Here is a 24,068-nt window from a genome sequence, read left to right as displayed (position 1 = left end):
AGTCACTGAATCAATCCACCTCATAGGGGGCCTTCTCCTTCTGCACTGTCCCTCCACCCTAAGTTTCCATTCTAAAAACAACAGGCATTTTTCCATCAGTTGACATGAGTTCAAATTTTGACTGTATGGTTTTAAAACAATATAGTGAAAAATAAATTTCCCAGCTCCATGATTTTGTTCTCTGTGTGTGGGACATATCCAGAGCTTACCATTTGCCACCTTACAGACCTTATTGAGGATTGAATGTGATGGGAAAGAGGTTAGCACAGCATCCAACAGAGGCTTGTACAAAAATTATTCATAAATATTGTTTCTTACCTACCAATCTACTATTTTATTTGTTTCCCTTTCTCAGTCATCAGGTTCTATTTGGCTTATCCTTTTTTGATACCTTTAACCTTTTTAATACTCAATTCATTGTCATCTAGTGAGAACCAACACATAAATGACTCTTCAGTGGGTTCCAAGGAATAACATGCATAGGAGGAGACTGCCTGTCTTGCTCCTAAGAAGCTGCTGATAAATTTGAATCAGTAGAGAAGGCTAATCTTTGGATAAGTAGCACTATTCTCTATGGACTATATGCCACCAGAGCATCTATCACTTTCAGTTGGATTCAGTTTCTACCGCTTACATCATACCTTCTTCAGTTTTCCTCAGGATTATGTGGGAACCATCAAACTGCATTACTGTCTTCCACCTGCATCTTTATTTTATCCATCATCACTCTCCACAAGGTAGTATTTCTAAAATACAAAACTGCCTGGTTTTGAATTCTAGGCCTTTCTTTTGTTATCTATAAGACTTGGAGCAAGTTTATGCTGGAACACAAACCCTATGAATGAAAATTTTTCCCCCTACCTGGGAAGAATTAAATAAAAGCATATGTGTGTTAACACTTATAAATCCTGCAATAAATGTGAGCTGTCATTCTTTATTGTTTTTGCTATTTCAGCCCTTCTGTGATTTGGCAGACCCATGTGGGTAAGTAATGTTATAATAACGATAGTGAGACCTTTGTAGACATCTACCTAACTCTTCATCAAATCCCTTAAAGTTATATCCTATGATATGGATTCCCTAAACAGCATTCAACCCAAAATAAAAAATAATTAGGTTAGTAAGAGATTCAAAAGCACAATTAGGTCATTTACATAATGGCAGATAAAATTTCATCTAAAAAAGCTATTCTCCCAAGTTGCTTGAGGAGCACAAACTGAATATTCTATACTCTAAACATCCTTCCCTCTATCCCTCCTCCGAGTTCCAATTAAAATGCAATAATGCTTTCAAACTAGCAATTATACTAGCTGAATTTTTATTAAAAAATTTAAGATGTGTATGTTACATATGAGTTTTAAAAATATAGTCTCCCCCAAAATCCTGAAATTGTGTAAAGACTCTTACCTGACATTCTTTTAAACCACTTGGGTTTCTTGTCCCATATAATAAAGAGATAGTATGCAGGGACCCCAGTCAGAGTGATAACAAAGCCAATCCCTGTACTAAAGGGATCTGAGTAAAGAGAAAGGGCCACCATGAAGAAACATATGAAAGAAAACAATGCTGGGATAAACAGAGGCACCTGCAAAACAGCAAAGAAAGAATCACTTTCAACATAATTCTAGAGACAGCAGAGGGGCTCTTCTGTGAGTCTTCAATCATGTTATCACATGATATGCTTAAGTCCTGCAACCAGGTGACAACAATCTCCTTCCTTACCTTGGTAGCAAGTTCTCTTTAACGCAACAGAGAGAATGCATTAAAAACTACTCCTTTAGATTGTGTTTAAGTCTTTGGAGGCTAAAAAATGTAAGGAGAGGCTAGAATAGGGTGTTTCATTAGAGTTTTGTTTGAATCTTTTATTAGTTAAGTACCATTATGATTTATGCTTTTGATTTTAAGAGATTGGCTCCTTGATGATTATGATTAGAATCCACTTTAATGTGGAGTCAAGAGCACAGGCCGCTTGTTACATGTTAAATCCTTTCAGTGAATATTGATTTTCTGTAGGAGATTCACAATAAGAACTGACAGGAATAAAACAGGCCAACTCCTATTCAACTCCTAATAAAGATGTTTCCAGCATTAGGCAATGAATATAATTAGAACAAATTCTGACAACATTATCTGTTATTTTTGGTAGGTGAATAGACGGAGAGGTCAAATCATTCCCATAAATATCCAAGGGTGAAGAAGATGAGAAACATATTCTTCAACTTTCCTAAAAGGACACGTTTAGATATGGTAAATGAACATCTTATTAAACAGTAAACACATAGATCTTTCCATTCTCTATACATTTTACATTTTTATTCCCTTTAGAGCTGCTAATATAGAAAAGAAGACCTTGGGCAATGTAGTAAGTCATAACATTTAAGAACACAAAAGTGCAAAACATCCTTTCAAGAATTTTAATTAATGACAATTTCGTACCTGCCTCTTGCTTTTCTCTGCACAACTGTATACAGTACAAAGATTGATAGAATTCTTTGAACTTATCAAGGCAGTGGGCACATTCATGAAAAATCAACATAACAAACATCCTTTGAAACCATCTCTTTTCAAAAATGACACCAAGTTCAATACATCACATAAAAAAATAAGATGAACTAGTTTTTTTCCTAACTAAAATAAATCCCATATGAAGGAACCACTTGCAAGAGTTAAACGTTTTATTCCAGAGGATGTTACCCCCTGCCCAACCTTCCCATCATCAAGTTATGACAAAGGGAGGCACAGGTACCAGAGGAAAGATTTATGTAAACCCATCAAGACTGTGGAGGTTACCTTGAAAGGACGGTGCATATCTGGGCGTTTGTATCGAAGATAAATCAGCCCAGCAACTGCCAGCCCAATAAAAAGCCACCTGGCAAAACTGAGGAAATTCAAAAGACTGTAGAGGTCTCCAGAGAAGAGCATTATCATCGTCAAAGGGTACTGTGAGAAGGAGAAAAACAATCTAAGCTCAGTGAAGTAAAAGAACACCAGACTATAAGTAGAAACAAATAATAACACTACATTTATTATTATCTTTTTCAAATCATAATTTCTACCAAAGAACTGAAAATCTAGATTTGTCTCATCTCTTTTCCATATTCTGCTATTCTGATACCGTAATACAGCAGTAAAGTGTACAGTATGAGTACCATCTCCAGTACCACAACTACAAAAGGAATTTACATAGCTGCTTTAATTTTAGATCCCTTTCTATTTGAGAGAAGATAATTCGTTCACAAATAGAAAAAGATGTGAGATCCAATAACCCCAAATTTAAAGATTCTGAAACTTACATGGTTAGTGAATGACCAGTAACAAAGATTAAAGCAGCTATTGAGAGAATGGCATAGAATCAGGCAGTTTTCCTTTCTTGTACATATAATTGCTAAGAGTTGGAACTGACTTAAGGGCACCCAACAACAAGAACAAAGGTTAAAAGTGCATCCAGTTGGAAGAAGGCTTGACAAATGCTCTTGGCTGCACATTCATATGGAACACAGGCACTTCAGGTGAGTCTATTTGTTCCTGAGGCAAAATGCTGAGCTTGTCTTGTCCTCGTGAACTATCCTGAGGTACGGGCCATGTGTGACCCTCAAGACTATCAGAAAGAAGGAAGCACAGAGATAAGCATAGCAAGTCTTTGCAGCTGCACATGCCAAAACCACCAGGACTGATAGCTGTGGCTTAAAATGAAAGCCCTCTTTACTGAATAGCATTCTGTGTCTATAAGGGCCATTGAAGTCCAGATTCCAAAAAGAGAGTTTGTGTATTTTAAAAATAAAATTAAAAAAAAATTGAAGTAGATAAAATGAATAAAAAAAAATGGTCAATGCATTCTATGGTGATTGCAGATTTCAGTTGAGAAAAATGTGCTATAGAACTGTACACAGAAATAAATATAGCATTGCTGATGGGTATTTGAAGACTTTGGCACATTTTTGAAGGTCACATTTCACAAATACTTTTTCCTGAATAAAGAATTCTATAACTCAAATTTAAGTTTTGTGCTTTTATTTCTTCCCTTTAGGGCTGCTCTCAGATGTCTCACTCTTGATCAGGAAAATGCCATATTGTATAGAACGTCATTGATTCTTTGTACATTTCTTTTTAATGCATTTCATCATAGAAATCAAATGATGATGCATTTGGGTGTTTTTGTACTGGAGCTTTTAGCTCCATTTTCAATAAATGAAATTGGAACTTATTATTCTCCATCTTTTTTCTCTGAGGCTCTTTGCCAATGACAGGAGCCAGGTTAATCAGTGTCCTAAGACAGTACAAAGTCCAACAAAAGAGTAAGAAAAGTAATGCAGTTATTGCCCCAAAGCATCAAATACACATCAGAAATGCTCCTTGAAGGGAAGGGATAGAAAATAGCCCTGCCACCAAAATCTTCATCACACTACATATAAAGAAAAGCTTACAATTTAGGAATAAATGTAAAGCACTATCTACATTCTAGCTTAATTTCTTCACTGCTAAACCTATTGTTTGAGCTTATATCTAGATATACTTGTTAATGTGCATTACCAAAACAATAACAGCTGGCAGAGGAGTGTGCTTGCGGACATGAATCATGGAGAGGATTTCTGGAAGGTGACCCTCTCGAGATGCAACATAGAACAACCTGATGGGAGAAAGATGTTGGTGTTGTTGACTGTAAAATGGATCATAGCAAAGGGAAAAATCCAGAAATCCAAGAGAAAACACGTATTATATACATATGTCTAGTATTTCTTAGGTGGTGATTTATGTTGAAATATTCAGATAAGGGAGAAAAATATAATGATAAATCTCGCATGGAATTTTCTAAAATCTGCCAAAACAGTATGCTGTCCTTTGATGAAGAGCAATAGCAATGCCTCACTCACCGTAACTCTCCCTGCATATATATAGCTGATGATGCATTAATTTTTTAGATTTCCTCGTATTTCATCTATGTGTGTCAACCAAATAGATAGGTACACATAGAGGCACATAGGTACTTAAGTGTATACATGCATGTGCATACACACATACCAGGATATATAACTTTTATATTTTTCTGATTGTGTTTTAATCACTTTATATTATGGCAAAAGAGATTCTTATATCAATCAAGACAAATAGGATACAGATGATATGGTGGTGATTTCTGGTGTATCTTACTTTATTTTTCTCTTGTCACCTTTTGAGAAACAAAAGATTTTATCACCAGAGATAAAATGCTGTTGCTAGACCTTGTAGATGTACTATTAAAAAAATGCCAGCTTCCGAATAGGCTATGAGTAGACAGGCAGTGCCCTCTAATGGCCAGAATGAGGTATGTTCTTGGTAGTCTGCAGAAGATTTCAATCTGGCATGCTCCTTTAAAAACAACAGCTTTGCAAGCACTATTTCTTTTCTTTTTAAAGTTATCCTTGTCACATACAATCTCACAAACAGAGTTGTTGGGTTTTTTTCTGGAAATACTTGAACTCACTCACCTGGAGACAGCAAACACACCACCGTTCATGGAGCCAAAGCAGGAGAGGGCAACAAAAATCGGAACTGCTAATGAGAAATTTCCCAGCAGCCGCTCAGAAAAGGTCTAGTGAAAGACAGAACGAAGCAAATTAATGCTTTTCCAGAAAGTGAAATAAAATGAAACCATTTAGGCCAAACTCATTCTATGGTTTTCTATTAGCCTGGCAATACGTGTGTGTTTTATAATTCCTCTCTTTGGTTAGGGTCAGACCAGCTCTGCAGACAAAAATAAAAAAAAAAAAAGCAAGGACCATGGCATTGCTTTCTGCAAAAGTACAAGCAAAGGGCTAAACCAGTTCCTTCTCTCCACTTCCAAAACGTGATGATCTCTTCACCCATTCTTTGTCAACCAGCACATGTATCCTCTCTGCCTCTGGTAGGATGAAATAGCTCTATTGAGAAGTCTTACTTTTCTTGACAAAAATCTTTCTGTACATCACTTTCTCTTTAGCCTACAAGGCTGCACTTTTACAGTGAATACAAATGTACACTGAGAAGTGTTACATATGCTGCTTCACACAAGAAATCCCTTGTTAAGACATGAATAATGTGGAAAAGATGAGTTAATCACCTATGTATATAAGCAACTCAGAAAATCTTTTCCCCAGAAAAATCATACGAGCTGAATTTCTTTGCTGAGTTACTTCTTCCCTGTCAGCTCTCTGCATACACTACATACAGTTTATGGTTTCTGATAGAAAGGCATGCCACAAAATCCAGTCTAAGAAAATGGAATCAAAAAAGAAGTAAATTTTCTAAAACTTCCCACTATTCCATGTTATGCAGAACATGGCAAATTTCCATTAAAGATGCATTTCTCATATGGATATTCATATGTGTACTAATATATACATGTGTATGTATCTATCTATCTATTTCTATATAGACATGTACTCTTTAGTTGTTCATTTGTCCTTGACATAGCTGATACTAGGCAATTAATGGACTGCATTATGTCCAAAAGAAGAGTTGCTCTTTGTCTAGTAAGATGAGCTGACTGACCCCACATCAGTAAGGTTTGGACATTTGATTGTCTGATAAGATTTTCTGATAAGGCAGTGATTAAAGTTTCTCCTAATAGAGTGAACTCCTAAATAGGTTCACACAAAATGAGATAATGTGTTCCCTTTGAATGTTGCTGATATGAGATAATACTGATTCTTTTTACGAGAACTGCCATCCAAAGTTGGAAAGTTAATTTTTTATCCTTCATTGTTGTGAGGTCACAAATGAATGCACTCTTAATAGCTAAGTTTTCATACAAAATGCAAGTGTGTTTCACAAAACAAATGTCCTATATAAAATTTGAAGAAAAGAGATTTTTCTTCTCTTTGGGAGGAAAAAAAGACTTCTGGAGTCAAAGAGACATGAAGAAATGCTATAAAATTCTGTGTAGCCATTTCTTAGTGAGCTAAAGCTCCAGCAATATCTTTAGGACTGTGACAAATGCAGCATAACCTTTTTTTCTAGTTCTGAATAAACTAGCATTTTCTAAATGTCTTAATATCCCTGTTATAGTGTGTAGTGTGTTTAACTATTTAGCAAAAGTCTCCCATAAAGATGTACAGTGCTAGTAATAACGTAGTTGTTGTTGTGTACCATAGAATTGGAACCGACTCATTGCTGACTCTCTGGGCTTTTTCAGAAGCAGTAATAATAAGGGAAGAGACTGTTCATCCTTCTCCCACAGAGCAGCTGGTGGCCACAAACCAAGTGCCTTCAGGATTACAGCACAGCTGCTTGCTGCTCGGCCACCAGAGTTCCCAGACTGGGGGGTGAGGGTGGGAAGTGGGTCATTATGAGTCAGAATACACTTTATAGCAGTAGTTAGTATTTTGAGAGGAGGTTTTGTGGTTTTGTAGCATAGGGAGTTTCATTTTATGTGGTTAACCAAAATTGGTTCAAATCCACCAGCCATGCTAAGCAAGAAACAGCAGGCAGTTTGCTTCTATTAAGATGTACAGCTTCATAAACCCACTGGAGGGTTACTGTACGTCAAAAGCTATCCAACAAGGGTGGCTTGGGTTGTTAAGTTAGAATTTAAAAGGACAAACTAGGGTAAACAAATATGTGTGCTCAACCTGGAAATTCTTCTGTGTTATTTTGGAAATGAGATTTTAAGATTTGAAAACTTACTGAACATATTACCAAATAAATGGAAATTTACATACAAAAAAATCATTTAGATCCTTATTTGTCCTTAAAGACATATTGGAAGACTATTCCCTAGGACTCAGCAGGCACTGATGGATATCCAACTGAGCACATGTGGAAATGTTGTAAATGGAATCAGTCATACAGGGAAATCATTTAAGATTTTAGCTGCATTGGGGAAATCATACAGAATTTTCACTGTATTAGTTAGATGGCATCTTCCAAAGTTAAGATTTAATTTTTATTTTAAATAGTTAATATTATTCAGGTCAAGAAAAGATTACTGAATCTCAAAACCCTTTCTGCTGGAGGGACTACTGTAAAATTGCATCAACTCATTAACCTAAATTCTAATTGGCATTTTCCCAACTTGGACTTACCACTGCCACTGCATTTGAAAGCAACAGCTCTTCAGCACTAATGGTTGTAAAGTAGGCCACATTTGTTAACACATAGCCAGTGGTGACAATAGCCATTGATATACATATGGCAAGGGGGATGGTTCTGAAATGCACAAAGGAAGCACTTATTAGTCATCTTTTGTTAGTTATTTTCCCAAACCAAGTAATATAAAAGGTAATTCAAATTAATAATATAACAGGATCTATGATAATTACAGGCTTTGTTCTGTACACAGAGAAGTTTCATCCCAGTGAAGCAGCAAGTATTCCTCTGTGATTTAATAAGGTTCATGGAGGCAGATACTGATCCCATCTTTTCCCTAGATTCTATGGAACTATCCCATCCTTGTGCTCAATAAATGTTTTAACATTGTTTCTCAAGCCTTTGCTTGCATTAGGATCATTTGGAAGGCTTAGCAAAACATAGATTGTTGACCCCTACCTCAGGTTCAGCAGGATTTGCATTTTTATCAAGTTCCTGGAGAGCCCTTTGCTGCTGGCCAAGCACTACATTTTGAGAACCACTGTCCCATATAATACCTCAATGCCTTGACGTCCTCTAATAAGAGGCCTGAAAATGTCTTTCACCTATAGTGGCTGCCCCTGCAGTGGCTCTCCTTGTCAGCAAATAACTGCAGACCTTTGGAAGCATTGAGAGCAGAATGTATCTACTTTTTCTAAATGGCAGTAATAATAATTTTGTATATAATACAAAAAGCACAGACGTGCTCAGTAATGACTCTGCACTGTCCTGCTGTGAGTTCAAAGGAGGCTCAAGATCATGAGTCCCCTAATAAAGTAACGGAGCAGATAATCCCATGAAATTAAAGGTGACATGCTGTGAAGTACAGACAACTGGACAGTGCTGACACTATGTGGCATCAAGAAGTACCAGACACAAATCCAATGTTATGTCTTCATTTAATGTGCTAAGAAAGCCAGGAAGCTACTGACCCTAATAATTTGATTCCATGTTACTGATACACATTACTTGCTTAACATAATCACCTCTTCAGACTCTTTCCAGTTCAGGCAACTTAAACTTTCAGCTCCCTGCACAAAGGCTGAAGGGGTTTGTAGCCACAGTGCTTATCAGCCCTCATGGAGCCTTAGCCCTGCTGGGTGCCACTAATGAAGACTTCAATATAATTTCTCCAAGATGGAAATGCAGTTCAGATGTAGGGTAAAAAAGAAAAAGGAAAAAAAAGCATAGGCTGCCTCACTACCCAAGCTGAGTATGTTTAGCACACTAAGTCCCAGCTCATTATGCTGAACAGCAATATCCCCTGTTGAGAATAGGCAAGCCTAGCCAGTCAGCAACTGCCATTCTTTATGCTGCTTGGAGGCTGACACTCTCCTGATCCCCAAAGCCTTAAGCCTTCATGGAGAAACACACTGACCTCTAAATCCTGGCATCCTAATATGAAAGTGGCAGATGTTTTTACTTCCCTTGTGTGAGGAAGGTCCTGTGGAAGTCTGTTAATATCACGGCATGAATTCCTAGTTGCAAGATTGATGAATGCTGAATTTAAATAAAGGAAACCCCTGGACCAATTAAGCACCAAGGAATGAAGACTATTAAGCAAATTAAAGATAGATTCTGTTTCTTTGTAAGAAAGCCTATGTGTAAACACAGCATAAGAGTGCATTAATGCATGCAGTATTTTTATGAATGCAATGGGTACACAATACATTTTTGCACACTATCAAACTCCTGAATATTATTTTAGTAAACATGCTATAGTAATATTTTTCACATGCACTGATTTCAAATTGGACCTTTTCCCCCTGGCCAATAGATTTCTATGTCGCCAAATTGGAACTGACCCTTATCTGACCCTCCAGCAGGTTTTCAGAGGCAGTAAATCACACAGGAGGAGACTGCCCATCCTTCTCTCACAGAGTAGCTTGTGTATTTAACTATGCAACTGCGTGCCTTTGGGACTGGAGTACGGTTTCTTACCACTAGGCCACCAGAGCTCCCATGACAGATTTAATATTACTGGAATAAAATTCATTAATTTTCCTAAAGCAATGAACACAACAGTAAACTGGGCAAGATTGTGATGGAAATGGCACATCAAGTTGAAATCTACAAATATGAATCCATAAAAGGCTAGAAATTGGTGAGAAATAAATTATAGTATGTCTAAAAACTATAAAAACAAGATGCTTATACTTCTTTGTTTATTTGAATCCAAAAACAAAATGTAATTTTGAATTTCAAATAATCGTCTTGCAATCACTGAACAGAAGTCACCCGAAGAGATCATGCTTCCATCTTAAAACTTTTTTAGTTTATTCATTCATTATAATCATCATTATCATCTAACTCTCAGAACCCCTCAAAGCCTCGTCCCCTGCCCTTATCATCATTGAAATATCTCAGAATTCGCTACAGGTTTTCTGTGACTTCTGACTGATGGCATCATCACTGTCTTTGGTATCTTCATCTGCTTCATTGGTATTGGCTGGCATCTAATGCTAGCCTTCCTGAAGTCAGTGTGGTTGGTTTCTGAAGTTATTTCCCCCTAGGCAGCAGCCATTTATTTACACATATCTGTTAAGGCAAGCTTCTTCCATTTCTGATGTCATGAGGACTTAAGTCTCAGACTGTATGTCTATTCATCCAACATTATTTTCATAAAAGTCTTGAATAGATGGTTGATCACTATTATGTATTGGTTATAAGTTGCATGTAAGGTCACAAAGTATAACCAGCAGCTGTTGTTATGTGCCATAACATTGACTACAACTCTTAGAGACTTTGTTCTATTCTAAGCCAATCTCACTGTCTCTGATAACACTTACCCTCATTACCCCAATTACTGTGTAAATCCATCTCATCCAGGGTCGTCCTCTCCTGCACTGTCCCTTTACCCTTCTAAGCATGATATCCTTCACCAAGGACTAGTCCTTCCTGGAAACATGTCCAAAATATGTGAGACAGAGCTTCAAAATACTTGCCTCCAAGGCACAGCTTGGTTTCATCCTCTCCAAGACAGACCTAGCAGTTCTCTTGGCAATTCATCATATGTTCAATACTCTTCTCCAGCACCATGACTTAAAGGTATGAATTATTTTTCTATCATCTTTGATCATTGTCCAGCTCTCTGATGCATAGCAAATAATTGTGAAAGACATGGCCTGGATCAGTGGCACCTTGGTCTCTAGACAGATATCATTGCCCAGGGAGAGGACCCTGAGAGCAGATTTTCTTAATGCAATTCATCTTTTGATTTCCTGATTGCTAGTGCCAGAAATGTTGATTGTGGAACTGAGCAAGCCAGTTGGGTTAATATAATTTTGAATATTTTACTTTATGAGCAAAAGGTCTCTTTACTTGGTCCTATAACATTTTTCTATTCACACTTTCTTAATATCACAGACTTTCCATTCTTTTTTGTTACAATGAACTATGTTGGTCGGCAGTTTTTAAAGTGGCGTGGAAACTCATTTGAAAATCACCACCTACTTTCATTTCATCCTAGTTTGAAGTTGTCAACAACTTCGTTCTGCAAAATTGTCATCCTACATGGATCTACAATCCACACTCATGGTAACCACAGTCAGAAGTAAAGAGCAATGATTTCAATATAAAGACTAATATGTGCCTCATCCAAGCCATGGCATTGTCAATTGCTTTCCAAACATTTGGAAAAGTTGAAAAGTGAATAAGGATGACAGAAGAGCAGATGCCATTGAAGTGTGGTGTTGGAGGAGTACAGAATATTCCATGGACTATCAAAAGAATAAACAAGTCTGTTGTAGAGGAAATGTCAACAAGGATGCTCTTTGCAAGCAAGGATGGTGAAACTTCATCTCAAGTACTTCAGAGACACTGTTTAAAAAATGCCAGTCTTTGGGGGAAAAATCATCATAATGAAAAAGGTGAGATGTTAGAAGACAAGAGAAAGACACTCAAGAAGATGATTGACCACATTGGCCATAACAATGAGCTTGAGCACATGAAAGATCACAAGAATGGTGCATGATAGTGCAAAACCCAGACTTGTTTATAGGTGACTCCACAGCATATATAACAACAACAATGGTAGGCCTAATGGGTAAAGAGTTTTGCTACTAGTCCAAAAAATGGGTCCTCTCTGACAGTTTTGAACTCACCAGCTACTCTGCAGGAAAAAGAAGGGCAATTGCTGCCCACAAGATTTACAGTGTCTGGAAACCCAAGGGAAAGGTCATCTGTGGTTCTGACTGATTAGCACTGAGTTTCAGTTTGAGAATTTTTTGAGCAGTGCAAACAACAAAGAAACAAGGTCTCTCATACCCAGTGACTGTACTTGTAATAATTTTTCATACGTAAAACTACAGTTCTGGTGGCTAGACTGTCAAAAGGCAATGAGAACTCATTCATATTCATTACACTCATTGCAGAGATAGCACGTTCACATGTTTCCTTAGAGATGAATTCATGGAAGTTGGCGATCTTTTGTTCCTGGTCATCAGAAGCTGCTGGCTGTTCCTACTCATGATTTAGAAATCCTGATAAAACCTGCCTTGAAATCTGAGATTCCTCTTTCATTTGCTGGAAGCTTCCTTTGATCTGAATTGTGACAGTAGAGACAGCTTGATTTTGTTCCTTTCGAGAAAATAATCCACGCTTTCAAGCCTTTGAAGTTGGTAGTGTAGGATTTATATTTAATTCCTAAAGGGTCCTAAGATTTAGATTTATAAATTGAAAAAAAAATGTGCACAAGATAATCGATAACTGACTGGGTCTAGTAAAAAGGACACAAAATTCAAAAGTGAAATCTACAAGTAGATAAGATTTTTTTCCTGGTTTGGTTAGGATATTTTTATACATTTCTAAGCATATGACTAAGGCAATTCAGAATCACTGGTCAAAGACAGAGACTATGAAATAAGTAGAATTAACAAAGCTTAATGATTTAACTTAAAATAATGTTATTGGGTTTTTCTTTTTAACTATTGAGTAAAATCAAAATTGTACCAGTTTTGCTTTGTTTAAAATTAAAAGTCAGAGTCAGAAGACCACTGTGATAATTATGTCAATGCATAATGAATCAAGATTCCTATTGAACGTTACTGGAAGCCGGCTGTGCTAGTGCAGGCTTCATTTGGTTTATGTTTCTAATTGATAGCACATGATTTATGGCCAGGCTTTAGTAACTTTAAAAAGGGTCCAGTTATTGACTCTAAAATAATAGTGATGTATTTATCACCTTGCATTAGAAACATGTGTACAGTTTCAATTCTTTCTTTTCTGATTTCCAGGCTACTGCCAAAGGAGTTCTGATGACATAGTGTGCCGTTTTCCACTGTGAATGGATTAAAATCCACCAGATGCTCTTTAGGAGAAAGATGAACCATCTCTACTCATGAAGTTGTACATTCTTTGAAACAGACAAAAGGTTGCTATGAGTCAGAACTGATTCAACAGCAATGGATTAAGGTACTAGCAACCTGGATCCATGACATGTTGACCATGACTTTCACCTTGATAATTCAAATATGATCAATAACAACATATCTAGACTATTGAAGGAGGGTTAATGACACCAAAACGCACTTCTGGACGTCACAAGGCACTCATGGTGCATGCATGAGAATATGTCAGAACTTTTCACATAATTTAGCCCTCACCCTTTTATTATACATGTGTGCATATTATTTTCAAGGTTGTACTATTTGTGATCATTAACAGTTTAGTTTGCTGGGCTCCACAATCAACAGCAGCCATGAAATCAAGAGACAAATTGAACTGGGAAAGTCTGTTGTCGGGGACTTCACCAGAGTACTAAAAAGCAACAATGTCAGCCTGGAAACTAAGGTATGCCTGATCCAGATCATTGTCTTCGCAAATGCTTGCTAGAGTTGGACAATGACTAGGGATGATAGAAAGAGAATTGATGCCTTTGAGCTGTGGTGCTGGAGGAGAGTGTTGAATATACCATGGACTGCCAGGAGAACAAACAGGTTCGTCCTGGAGAGGGTGAAGCCAGACTGCTCCTTGAAGTCAAGGATTCTGGGACGTCGTCTGACATATTTTGGGCATGTTGCAATGAGGGACCAATCCTTGGAGAGGGACATCATGCTTGGAAGGGTAAAGGGAGAAAGAAAGGGAGACCATCAATGAGATGGATTGATACAATGACTGGGGTAATGATGAGAGTAGGTGTGTCAAAGACAGTAAAGTTGGCACAGGATAGAGCAGATTTCAGAGCTATTGTACAGGGGATCACTATGAATCACAAGCGACTCACTGGCACACAGCAACAACAACAACTACTACTTATAAAAAATATAGCATATGCAGCCTGTCAATCACTCACTGGTGGCTTTGTGTTAAGGAGTTACACTGTCAACCAAAAGTCACATGGTTTGAATCCACCAGCTGTTCTGCAGGATAAAGATGGGCACTCTCCTCAGAAGGAAATTACTGCCTCTGAAAGTCCATTGGAGAGTCAGCCATGAGTTCTGATTTGATGAAATACTATTATTAACAACTAAGGATTAACAATTATTATTCAGCAAAGAATACAGAAAGAAGTTTATTTATTTGTGTTTTATTTGCTATGCAAAAGCATTCTACTATGTAGATCATAATACATTATGGATAATATTGCAAAAATTATAATTCCAGAACATTTACTTGTGTTCTTGAGGAAATTGTGCAGTAACTAAAAAAGAGTTGTTTAAAAGAAACAAAAAAGATACTGATTTAAAATTAGCACAGTAATGTGTCAAGCTTTTATCTTTTCACCTTACTTACTTAACTTGTATGAAAAGCCAAAAAAAAAAAAAGGAAAAAAAGTAGTCAGACTACATGAAGAAGAATGGCATCAGGATTAGAAGAAAACTTCTTACACAGTCTGTGATATGCATATGTCACAACCTTGTTTGCTGAAAGCAAACTAAGCTTGAAGCACTTACTGATGAAGATCAAAGAATATAGCCTTCAGTATGGATTACTTTTCAACATACTTGTTTTGTTTTTTTTAAACTAGAGCCACAACATGATAAATGGAGAAAAGATTGAAGTTGCCATGGCTTTAATTTTTCTAGGGCCAACACTGAAACAGCAGTTAAGAAATCAATGAAATGCATTGGTCGAATTTGCTAAAAAGAATTTTTCAAAGTGTTAATGAGCAAAGATATCACTTAGAGAACTAAGGTGTATTTGGCCCAAGCCATTACCTAATATATATGCAAAAAATCTTCACAATAAATAAGAAAGAGTAAAAGATGTGTTGTGGTTATGTCCCGTTGAATCTACTAAGCCTCTTCACAACCTAACAGACAACAGATCTGAACCTTGCCCGGTCCTGACCCACCCTCACACTCTCCCACAACTGGAGCCCACTGTTACAGTCCCTGCACCGATACATCTGGTTGAGGGTATTCCCATCTATCTCTGACCTCCCACCTTTCCTGACATGACATCTTTCTGTCAGGGTTGATCAGTCCTGACAACATGTCTGCCACTGAATTACAAGGAAGTTTATGAGCAGTGACTCTACAAGGGGCCGGCCCTAGAAAGAACACACCTTTATTGAAAGAAGTGTAAAGATAATGCTCCTTAGTGAAAATAGTGGAACTTTTTATTATATGCTTTGACATGTCATCAGGAGGGCCCATTTTCTGAAGAAGTACATAATTCATGCTTAAGTGTTATATGCTAAAGTGGAAGACCTTCAGTGAGTTGGGCTGACACAACAGCTACAACAGTGGACTCCAATATAGCAAGGATTATAAGTGTGGGGAGGGCAGGGCAGTGCTTTATTGTATTATATAACAGGGCAACTACAGGTGAACATGGACTCAACAGCACCTAACAAAATTAACAACCTTTTCAACTCTTATAATATAACCAAGTCACTGTTAAAGTCTTTCTATGAAGGAGAGAGAAAGAGAATGGAAAAGAGTTTCAGAATTAGGATTAAAAATTACAAAGGTTACAATGTTTCATTAACAAAAATGAGATGCCTTCCTTTTCAATTCAGTGAGATAACCTATTACACTTCACAATGTAGCAAACAAGCAGAGAGAAATCCAAATATTGAGACTGGGTTCTTGGTCCAACTCTTTTAAATCAGTTCTCCCTACAGGTTCCCTACCTAGATATTATGGTATTTCTGAGAATGATTTTTCCTAAATTAATTTGAACAGACGGATCTCAGAGAACTCAACCTTCCAGATGAGTCTCTTTTCTTTCTTAGTTTGTTAACAAGAGAAACAGCAGCAGCAGCTCCTGCCACTGACTTAGTGATCACAATGAGTCCACCTTACAAATATGTCTCATTTCATTTTGGAAAACCCTGTAGACAAGTTACTGTGATGATTTACTACATTAGGAAATGAAGGCTTGGCAAAATCAAATTATTATTCAAGGATATGTGGGTTGTTGTTTGTTGTTGTTATGTGCGGTGAGTCGTTTGCGACTCACAGCAACGCTATGCACAACAGCCCTAAACCCTGCTCTATCCTGCGCCAACCGCACTGCCTCTGACACATGCATCCCGATTACCCCAGTCACCGAATCAATCCATCTCATAGAAGGTCTTCCCCTCCTGCACTCTCCCTCCACCCTCCCAAGCATGATGTCCCTCTCCAAGGACCCGTCCATCCTGGCAACATGTCCAAAGTATGTCTGACGAAGTCCCAGAATCCTTGCCTCCAAGGAGTAGCTTGGTTTAATCCTCTCCAAGATGAATGTGTTTGTTTTCCTGGCAGTCCATGGTACACTCAGTACTCTTCTCCAGCACCACAGCTCAAAAGCATCAACTCTCCTTCTGTCCTCCCTAGTCATTGTCCAACTCTCTGATGCATAACAAACGATTGCAAAGACCATGGCCTGTATCAGGTGCACCTTAGTCTCCAGAGAGACACCATTGCTCCTGAGTACTTTAGAGAGGTCCCTAACAGCACACTTTCCCCATCACGATACGCCTTTTGATTTCCTGGCTGCTGGTGCCAAGAGTGTTGACTGTGGAGCCGAGCAAACTGAAGCTGTGAACAATCTCAATCTCTTCGCCGTCCATCATGATGTTGCCAATTGGTCTAGTGGTGAGAATCTTTGTCTTCTTGACATTGAGCCCTAGTCCATGCTGAAGGCTGCAGTCCTTGACCCTCCACAGCAAGTGCATGAGGTCCTCCTCAGTTTCAGCAAGGAGGGTTGTGTCATCTGCATAACGCAGATTGTTAATAGATCTTCCACCAATCCTGATGCCACAATTTGCCTCATAGAGCCCAGCGTCTCGGATAATCTGCTCTGCATACATACTGAAAAGGTATGGAGACAGGATGCATCCCTGGCGTACACCCTTCCCAATTTTGAACCATGCAGTGTTACCCTACTCTGTTCTGACTACTGCCTCTTGGTCCAAGTATAGGTTTCGCATTAGCACAATTAAATGTTCTGGGATTCTCATTCTTCTCAGAGTCAGCCACAGTTTGTTATGATCCACACAGTCAAATGCCTTTGCATAATCAATGAAACACAGACATCCTTCTGGTATTCTCTGCTTTCAGCCAAGATCCATCTAACATCAGCAACGATATCCCTAGTACTACGACCCCTTCTAAACCCAGCCTGGACTTCCGGCAGTTCTCTGCTGATGTGCTGTTCTAATCGTTTTTGGATAATCTTCAGTGGAATCTTGCTTGCATGTGAAATCAATGACACTGTTCTGCAGTTTCCACACTCAGTTGGGTCACCCTTCTTTGGAATGGGAACAAATAGAGATTTCTTCCAGTCAGTTGGCCAAGTGGTTGTTCTCCAGATTTCTTGGCACAACTTGGTGAGCACATCCAGGGCATGGAAATCCTAGAATTCAACTCAATCTATGTTCCACTTTGAAGTCAGGGCATTTAAAAATAAAACTGTGATGCCTTATTGGTTTAACTCCTCAGACCTCAACTATTAATTTTAGGGAAATGATTTTAATAAAGGACGCTTTAGGCAGAATATTAAATTATCCGGGATGTATTAAAAGGAGATGGAAAGTATATACTGAGTCATGTATCAAAAGGAACTGGCAGACACAGAAGAATTTGATGAAACAATATATAAGCAAGAACCTATGGTGATGAAAGAAAAAAGTTCAAGCTGCTTCGAAGGAAATAGCAAAAAATAAGGCCCAAGGAATAGATGTTATACCAATTGACGTACTTCAGCTAACAGATGCTGCCCTGGATGTGCTTACCAAGTTGTGCCAAGAAATCTGGAAAACAACCACTTGGCCAACTGACTGGAAGAGATCCATATTTGTTCCCATTCCAAAAGAAGGGTCACTCAATAGAGTGTGGAAACTATAGAACAATCTCATTGATTTCACATGCAAGCAAGATTCTACAGAAGATTATCCAAAAACGATTAGAACAGCACATCAGCAGAGAACTGCTGGAAGTCCAGGCTGGGTTTAGAAGGGGTCATGGTATTAGGAATATTGTACCTAAAGTTAGATGGATCTTAGCTGAAAGCAGAGAATATCAGAAGAATGTCTATCTGTGTTTCATTGATTATGCAAAGGTGTTTGACTGCATGGATCATAACACAGTGTGGCTGACTCTTGGAAGAATGGGAATCCCAGAACATTTGATCGTTCTCATGCTAAACCTATACTTGGACCAAAAGGCAGTTGTCAGAACAGAGCAAGGAAATACTGCATGGTTCAAAATTGGCAAGGGCATACTCCAGGGATGTGTCCAATCTCCATACCTTTTCAACCTGTATGCAGAACAGATTATATGAGAGGCTGGGCTCTATGAGTAGAGGTGTAGTGTCAGGATTGGTGGAAGATCTACCAAAAATTTGTGTTATGCAGATGACACAACTCTACTTGCTGCAACTGAGGCGGACCTGAAGCATTTGCTGCAGAGGGTCAGGGACTGCAGCCTTCAATATGGATTGAGGCTCAATGAGAAGAAGACAAAGATTCTCACCACTTGGCCAGTTGGTAGCATTAAGATGGATGGTGAAAAGATTGAGATAGTTAACAACTTTATTCTGCTTGGATCCATAGTCAACACTCTTGGCACCAAGAGCCAGGAAATTAAAAGACGTATTGCCATGAGAAACTCTGCTGTTAGGGACCTCTCCAAAGTACTGAAGAGCAATGGTGTCACTCTGGAGACTAAGGTGTGTCTGATACAGGGCATGGTCTTTGCAATCACTTGTTATGCATCAGAGAGCTGGAAAATGACTAGGGAGGATAGAAGGAGAATTGATGCCTTTGAGCTGTGGTGCTGGAGAAGAGTATTGAATGTACAGTGGACTGCCAAGAAAACAAATTGACCCTGGAGAGTTTTAAACGGGCTGCTCTTTGGAGGCAAGGATTCTGAGGCTTTGACTGACATACTTTGGACATGTAAGGAGGGACTTCATACTTGGGAGGGTGGAGGGACAGCGCAAAAGGGGAAGACCCTCTACGAGGTGGATTGACTCAGTGAGTGGGGTAATTGGGATGGGTGTTTCGGAGGCAGTGCGATTGGCACAGGATAGAGCAGGGTTTCGGTTTGTTGTACATAGCGTCGCTTATGAGTTGCAAGCAACTCAACGGCACATAACAACAATAACATAATGCCTTTTGGAAAGCTCCTGTCAATGTTATATTTTTATTTTCATTTTTCAGAAGATAAAATAGTAAAAGATTTATTAGAAAGTTACATCCCAAAGAGATGAACCTAACTACTTGAAATATAGAGAGGAGGCCAAGGCTGCATTTTCCATGTATTCACTGACAATTAAAGCCTCATGTGCTATAAAGGAAGTGACGGTTTATCTTTGTCACATGAATTATAATGTCAATTGAAAGTTCTGAAAGCATTTCACTGACGAGAATACAATTTTTTTTAGACAAAACAGAAGATAATCTAAGAAATGTCTTTGTATCAATTATTTCAGATAAAGATGAAAAGTAAATATCCTTTTCAGGTAAGCATAACTAGATTGTTAAGAATTTCAACTATAGACTAAATATGTCAATTGATTGCTAGCAAGTTTAAATGTGAGTCATCATGAATGATTGCATACAACTGGCACCTAGGGTTTTGAGGCTGTAAATCTTTACACAGTGACTACAACACAGCCTTAAGTATGGTAGATATTGTGGCATATGATAGAGGGAAGTTTCCATCTGTTATTCACAAGATCACTAGGTGTTGTAGTCAACTCATCAGCACCTAGTGGCTAGTGATTTTAAACTTCTGGCTACTGATCAGCTACTGATTACCTCCAGGACTCCTTTAGTCTAGAGAGAGTTTAGGGGGGAGGGAGTTCTTGTGGCCTAGTGGTAAGAAACGGCATTGCAATCCCAAAGGCACATAGTTCAAATCCACTAACAAAGGAAATATACACACTAACGAGCTTAAAAATGAGGACAAAGGGGATAAGAGTCTAGCCTTGCTATAATTAACAACACACAAGTAATTCCTCATTGTGGATGTTGTTATTACATACATCCAGTCGGAACCAACTCATAGCTGACTCTCCAGTAGAATTTCAGTGGCAGTAAATCACACAAAAGGTGAATTCAAATCATGCCTTTGAGTTGACAATGCAGGTCCATATCACTAAACTCCCAGAACTAATTTCTCTCTACTTAAGTAAAATCAGACCTCAGGAATAAAAGGGTGCATGACTAGTCTTCTCTCTGTGGGTTCACTTCTAGGGTTTGTATCTTATGGCTGTTTTGGCATAAAAAGCCATTATTTACAGAGACCAGGTAGCCTGTTCAGAAAGGCTTCAAAGCATCAAAGTGTGAGAGCTACTGAGTGAATTCTGGAGGCTTTAGATTTAGAGGGTAGATAAGCATGGTTGGTAACCCAAAAGCAAGCAAATACTACATGATAACAAATGGGATTGGACAAAGAGCTGTTGAGTGACTGTATTTCAAACACGATGAGCTATTGAATATCCATACATCCTAAGAACAGCAAGCATTGTCTTTAAAACAAATAAAAATTGCTCATACAAGTGAACTCACTCTTACAAAATTTTGTGCATGTTTATTATGATTAAAAAACATAAATGTATTGAAAAGAACTATCTCATTCTTAAGAGCTTTCATTTTTTTTTATATTGTCTCTAATTTAAAGTACAAGTACTAGCTTTTGGGAGTCTGATATTTTTTTCTTTTTTTATTTGAAATTTTAATTAAAGTTTATAGAAATTTTGGATGTCCATTCATTCATTACACGTTTTTCCTCCCTGCTCACCCCTACCCCCAGTTGGTTTTTCTCATGGAAAAGTAAAAAAAAACACCAAAAACAACACTTTCATTATTATACAATCTGCCCCTCCCCAGTCCTCTCCTTCCTGCAGCTCTCATTCTGGACTCTTCTCGTGAAAATAATACCTAATCATATATTGCTTTTAAACAGTTCTCTCCCTCATCTGTTTCAATGTAGTATACATTATTTATCCCTTCTTTTTTTTTTTTAGATTCCCCCAACCCCGGTGTCAGTCCTGCTTTACAAAAATGGCATTTTGCAATATTTGTCCCTTTGTGACTGAGATACTTCATTCAGCATAATGTCCTCCAGGGTTGAGGCAATGAGCTACTTGGTGGGAGAAGAATGGGTAATCTCCTTCTATGCAATCAACTGCCTCTGAAAACCTACTGGAGGATTGGCTTTGACTCTACAGTATACAACAGCAATGTATTATTACTTTATATATTATATACTTTATGTGTGTCATTTGAATCCTTTTTCAAATAAATAGTTAATAAATAACACATAAAATTAACACAAACAATTAAAATAAGAGATATTATCTCTATTTTATAAACCAAAAAAACCCCGGAGACTCAATAAAGTTAAATTCATACTTAAGTCACAAAAACAGTGAGAGGGCTGGAAGTGGTATCTCAATTTACCAGTTCTAAATCCCACATGCATGATATAATCTTATTAGAATATCATGGCTGATTATGTGTGTCTTTAACTCTAATTCTATGTAATCCTAGGTACAATGTTCCTAGGATCCATAAATTCTTACAAGCATGTGTGATATTTTGTGAAAATTATAAAAAGATGCATTTTCTGGATATATTTTCTAATTTATACTGTAGACAGCAGAGGTAACCATTGTTTTCAATGCTTATCTTTGGCAAGTAACCTTGGATATGAAAATAGAATTATTAAACATAACTTGAGTGTCTACAAAACCAAGGAAACTAGAAGTATACAGAGGTTTTTGACACTCATATGACCCCAGTTATTTGTAATCCATTTAAATTCAGGGTAATCCAAGATTATTTTACAATTGAAAAATGATATTTATATGAACCAAAATAGGTTTTCTTTTACTGAACTGGCTGCATGAAGACTAGAGGCCTTACTGAGATACTTAGGCACCTAAGATGGTCATTGTGCCTTGAAGCTGGGCATGATGAAATAAGATTTATTAAAGTCTACTTTAGTGTGAAAATTTGTAACAAAGAGTGATGATGCTTCTTTTTTTTTCAATTACTGCTATTCCTGTTAAAGAGTAAAGATTTCTCATGAAGATTTGACCTAATTATAGCATTTTGGAATCACGTCATAGACTTGTAAAATCTGGACAATGAATTGGAAAGATCAAGAAGAGCTGAGATATTTGGATTATGACTGTGCTTACAATTAATTATACTTTGATTCCAAGTCTAAATTAATTTTTGAGATATACCTGTTTCACTGATCTTTATAGTGACATTTTAGAGACCTTAAAATATTTGAGATATGACCAGAAATGACTTTTACATCTTTCTTTTGGATTCATTTATTTCGGAATTCATTTCATTCCACCTTTCACATTTCAATGATGTATTGCAGAAATATTTACCTCCATATACATATGCATATGCATATATATATACACGTGTGTATGTATATATACATAATACATATATGCAACAACAAATATATGTGTTTCAAAGAAAATCCATTTAATCATATTATTCATATGATTTTCTTAAATACATTTGTACATAATCTCTCTGACTTTTACTCATATCAAACTCTCTAGAAACTTATTTTACTGTCCTATCTTGCTATATGACTTCTGAAATTTTTCACAGGTATTGATTTACAAGTAAGCCTTGTAGATGGTTTAACAATTTTGAAACAATTAGAGAGCAGCTGAATGAAATAACACAAAGCTCTTTGTGTACTTACAGTGGTTTTGCTTCATTGTCATTTAGTGCTATAATTCATTATAACTCTACTTATCCACTATGAATATCAAGCTATTAAAGGTGTCATAAAAGAAACACACTTGAGGAAGAACAGCAAGTACTTGGATTGTCATTGAAAGAAAATAAATGTGGCAAGAGGAAAAGTACATTCAATAAAATTATTTATGAACATTCTCAAAGGCTCATGGTTCATATTCTAACATAATGACATTTTCGAGGCCAAGGCTGAACACAGTGGCATGACAAGCATATTTTCATAAATGTACACAGTGGTCCCACTGAATTCCAAGCATTAAGCACCTGCCCTCTGCTTTTTATTGTACCATAGAAAGGCTCTGGGTATTCTCACTGAGATATTTAAAATTTCTATACCACTGATGTCTAATCTAAATCTCACCATTCTCCATTGTCCACAGATGAAGAACTCCACAAACAAAAAGAGAAGACAGAGAGACCTGTAGGGAGATGTAAGAAATGAACAGACATGGATTAAGAGTTCGAAGAACTGAAGGAGGTTCACAGAAAAAAAGTACATAGATGTATAAAAGAGGGAAAACAGTATAGCAAAACTACACAGGAATATGAAAATTTACAACAGAAAAATAAACAAGCAGGAGAATTTTACCCCTTATAAAGTACGTTTTAAATCCTACAATTAGAATAAATTCCCGACTAAATAAAATTATTCAGCACAATGTAACATGGGAGTAAATTTTTACTTGCTTGCATTTTACATAAATGAAAAAAAATTGCATTGTCTGCACACCATTTTTTTTCTTGTTTTCTAAAGATTTAGAATGTGTCTTCCAGATATATTACAGTTATTCATATTGATCACAGATAAACA

At 37.4% G+C, this 24,068-nt stretch overlaps 1 protein-coding gene across 1 annotated transcript in view; it reads right to left on the bottom strand.

The window, feature by feature from the left end:
- The window catches only part of SLC7A11 (solute carrier family 7 (anionic amino acid transporter light chain, xc- system), member 11), a 113,223-nt gene that overhangs the window by 5,534 nt on the left and 83,621 nt on the right, over positions 1-24,068 (bottom strand). Inside the window, exons 7-11 of the mRNA XM_006902769.1 lie at positions 8,040-8,163; positions 5,466-5,569; positions 4,531-4,627; positions 2,791-2,940; positions 1,408-1,585 (exon numbers count right to left, since the gene is read on the bottom strand). Of these exons, the coding sequence (XP_006902831.1) occupies positions 1,408-1,585; positions 2,791-2,940; positions 4,531-4,627; positions 5,466-5,569; positions 8,040-8,163 (653 nt within the window). The remainder of the gene's footprint in view (positions 1-1,407; positions 1,586-2,790; positions 2,941-4,530; positions 4,628-5,465; positions 5,570-8,039; positions 8,164-24,068) is intronic.

This window comes from Elephantulus edwardii, unplaced genomic scaffold, assembly GCF_000299155.1.
Source record: "Elephantulus edwardii isolate Elephantulus edwardi_28Jun2011 unplaced genomic scaffold, EleEdw1.0 scaffold00448, whole genome shotgun sequence".
Lineage (NCBI taxonomy): Eukaryota > Metazoa > Chordata > Mammalia > Macroscelidea > Macroscelididae > Elephantulus > Elephantulus edwardii.
This window is presented reverse-complemented; position numbering and strand designations above follow the sequence as displayed.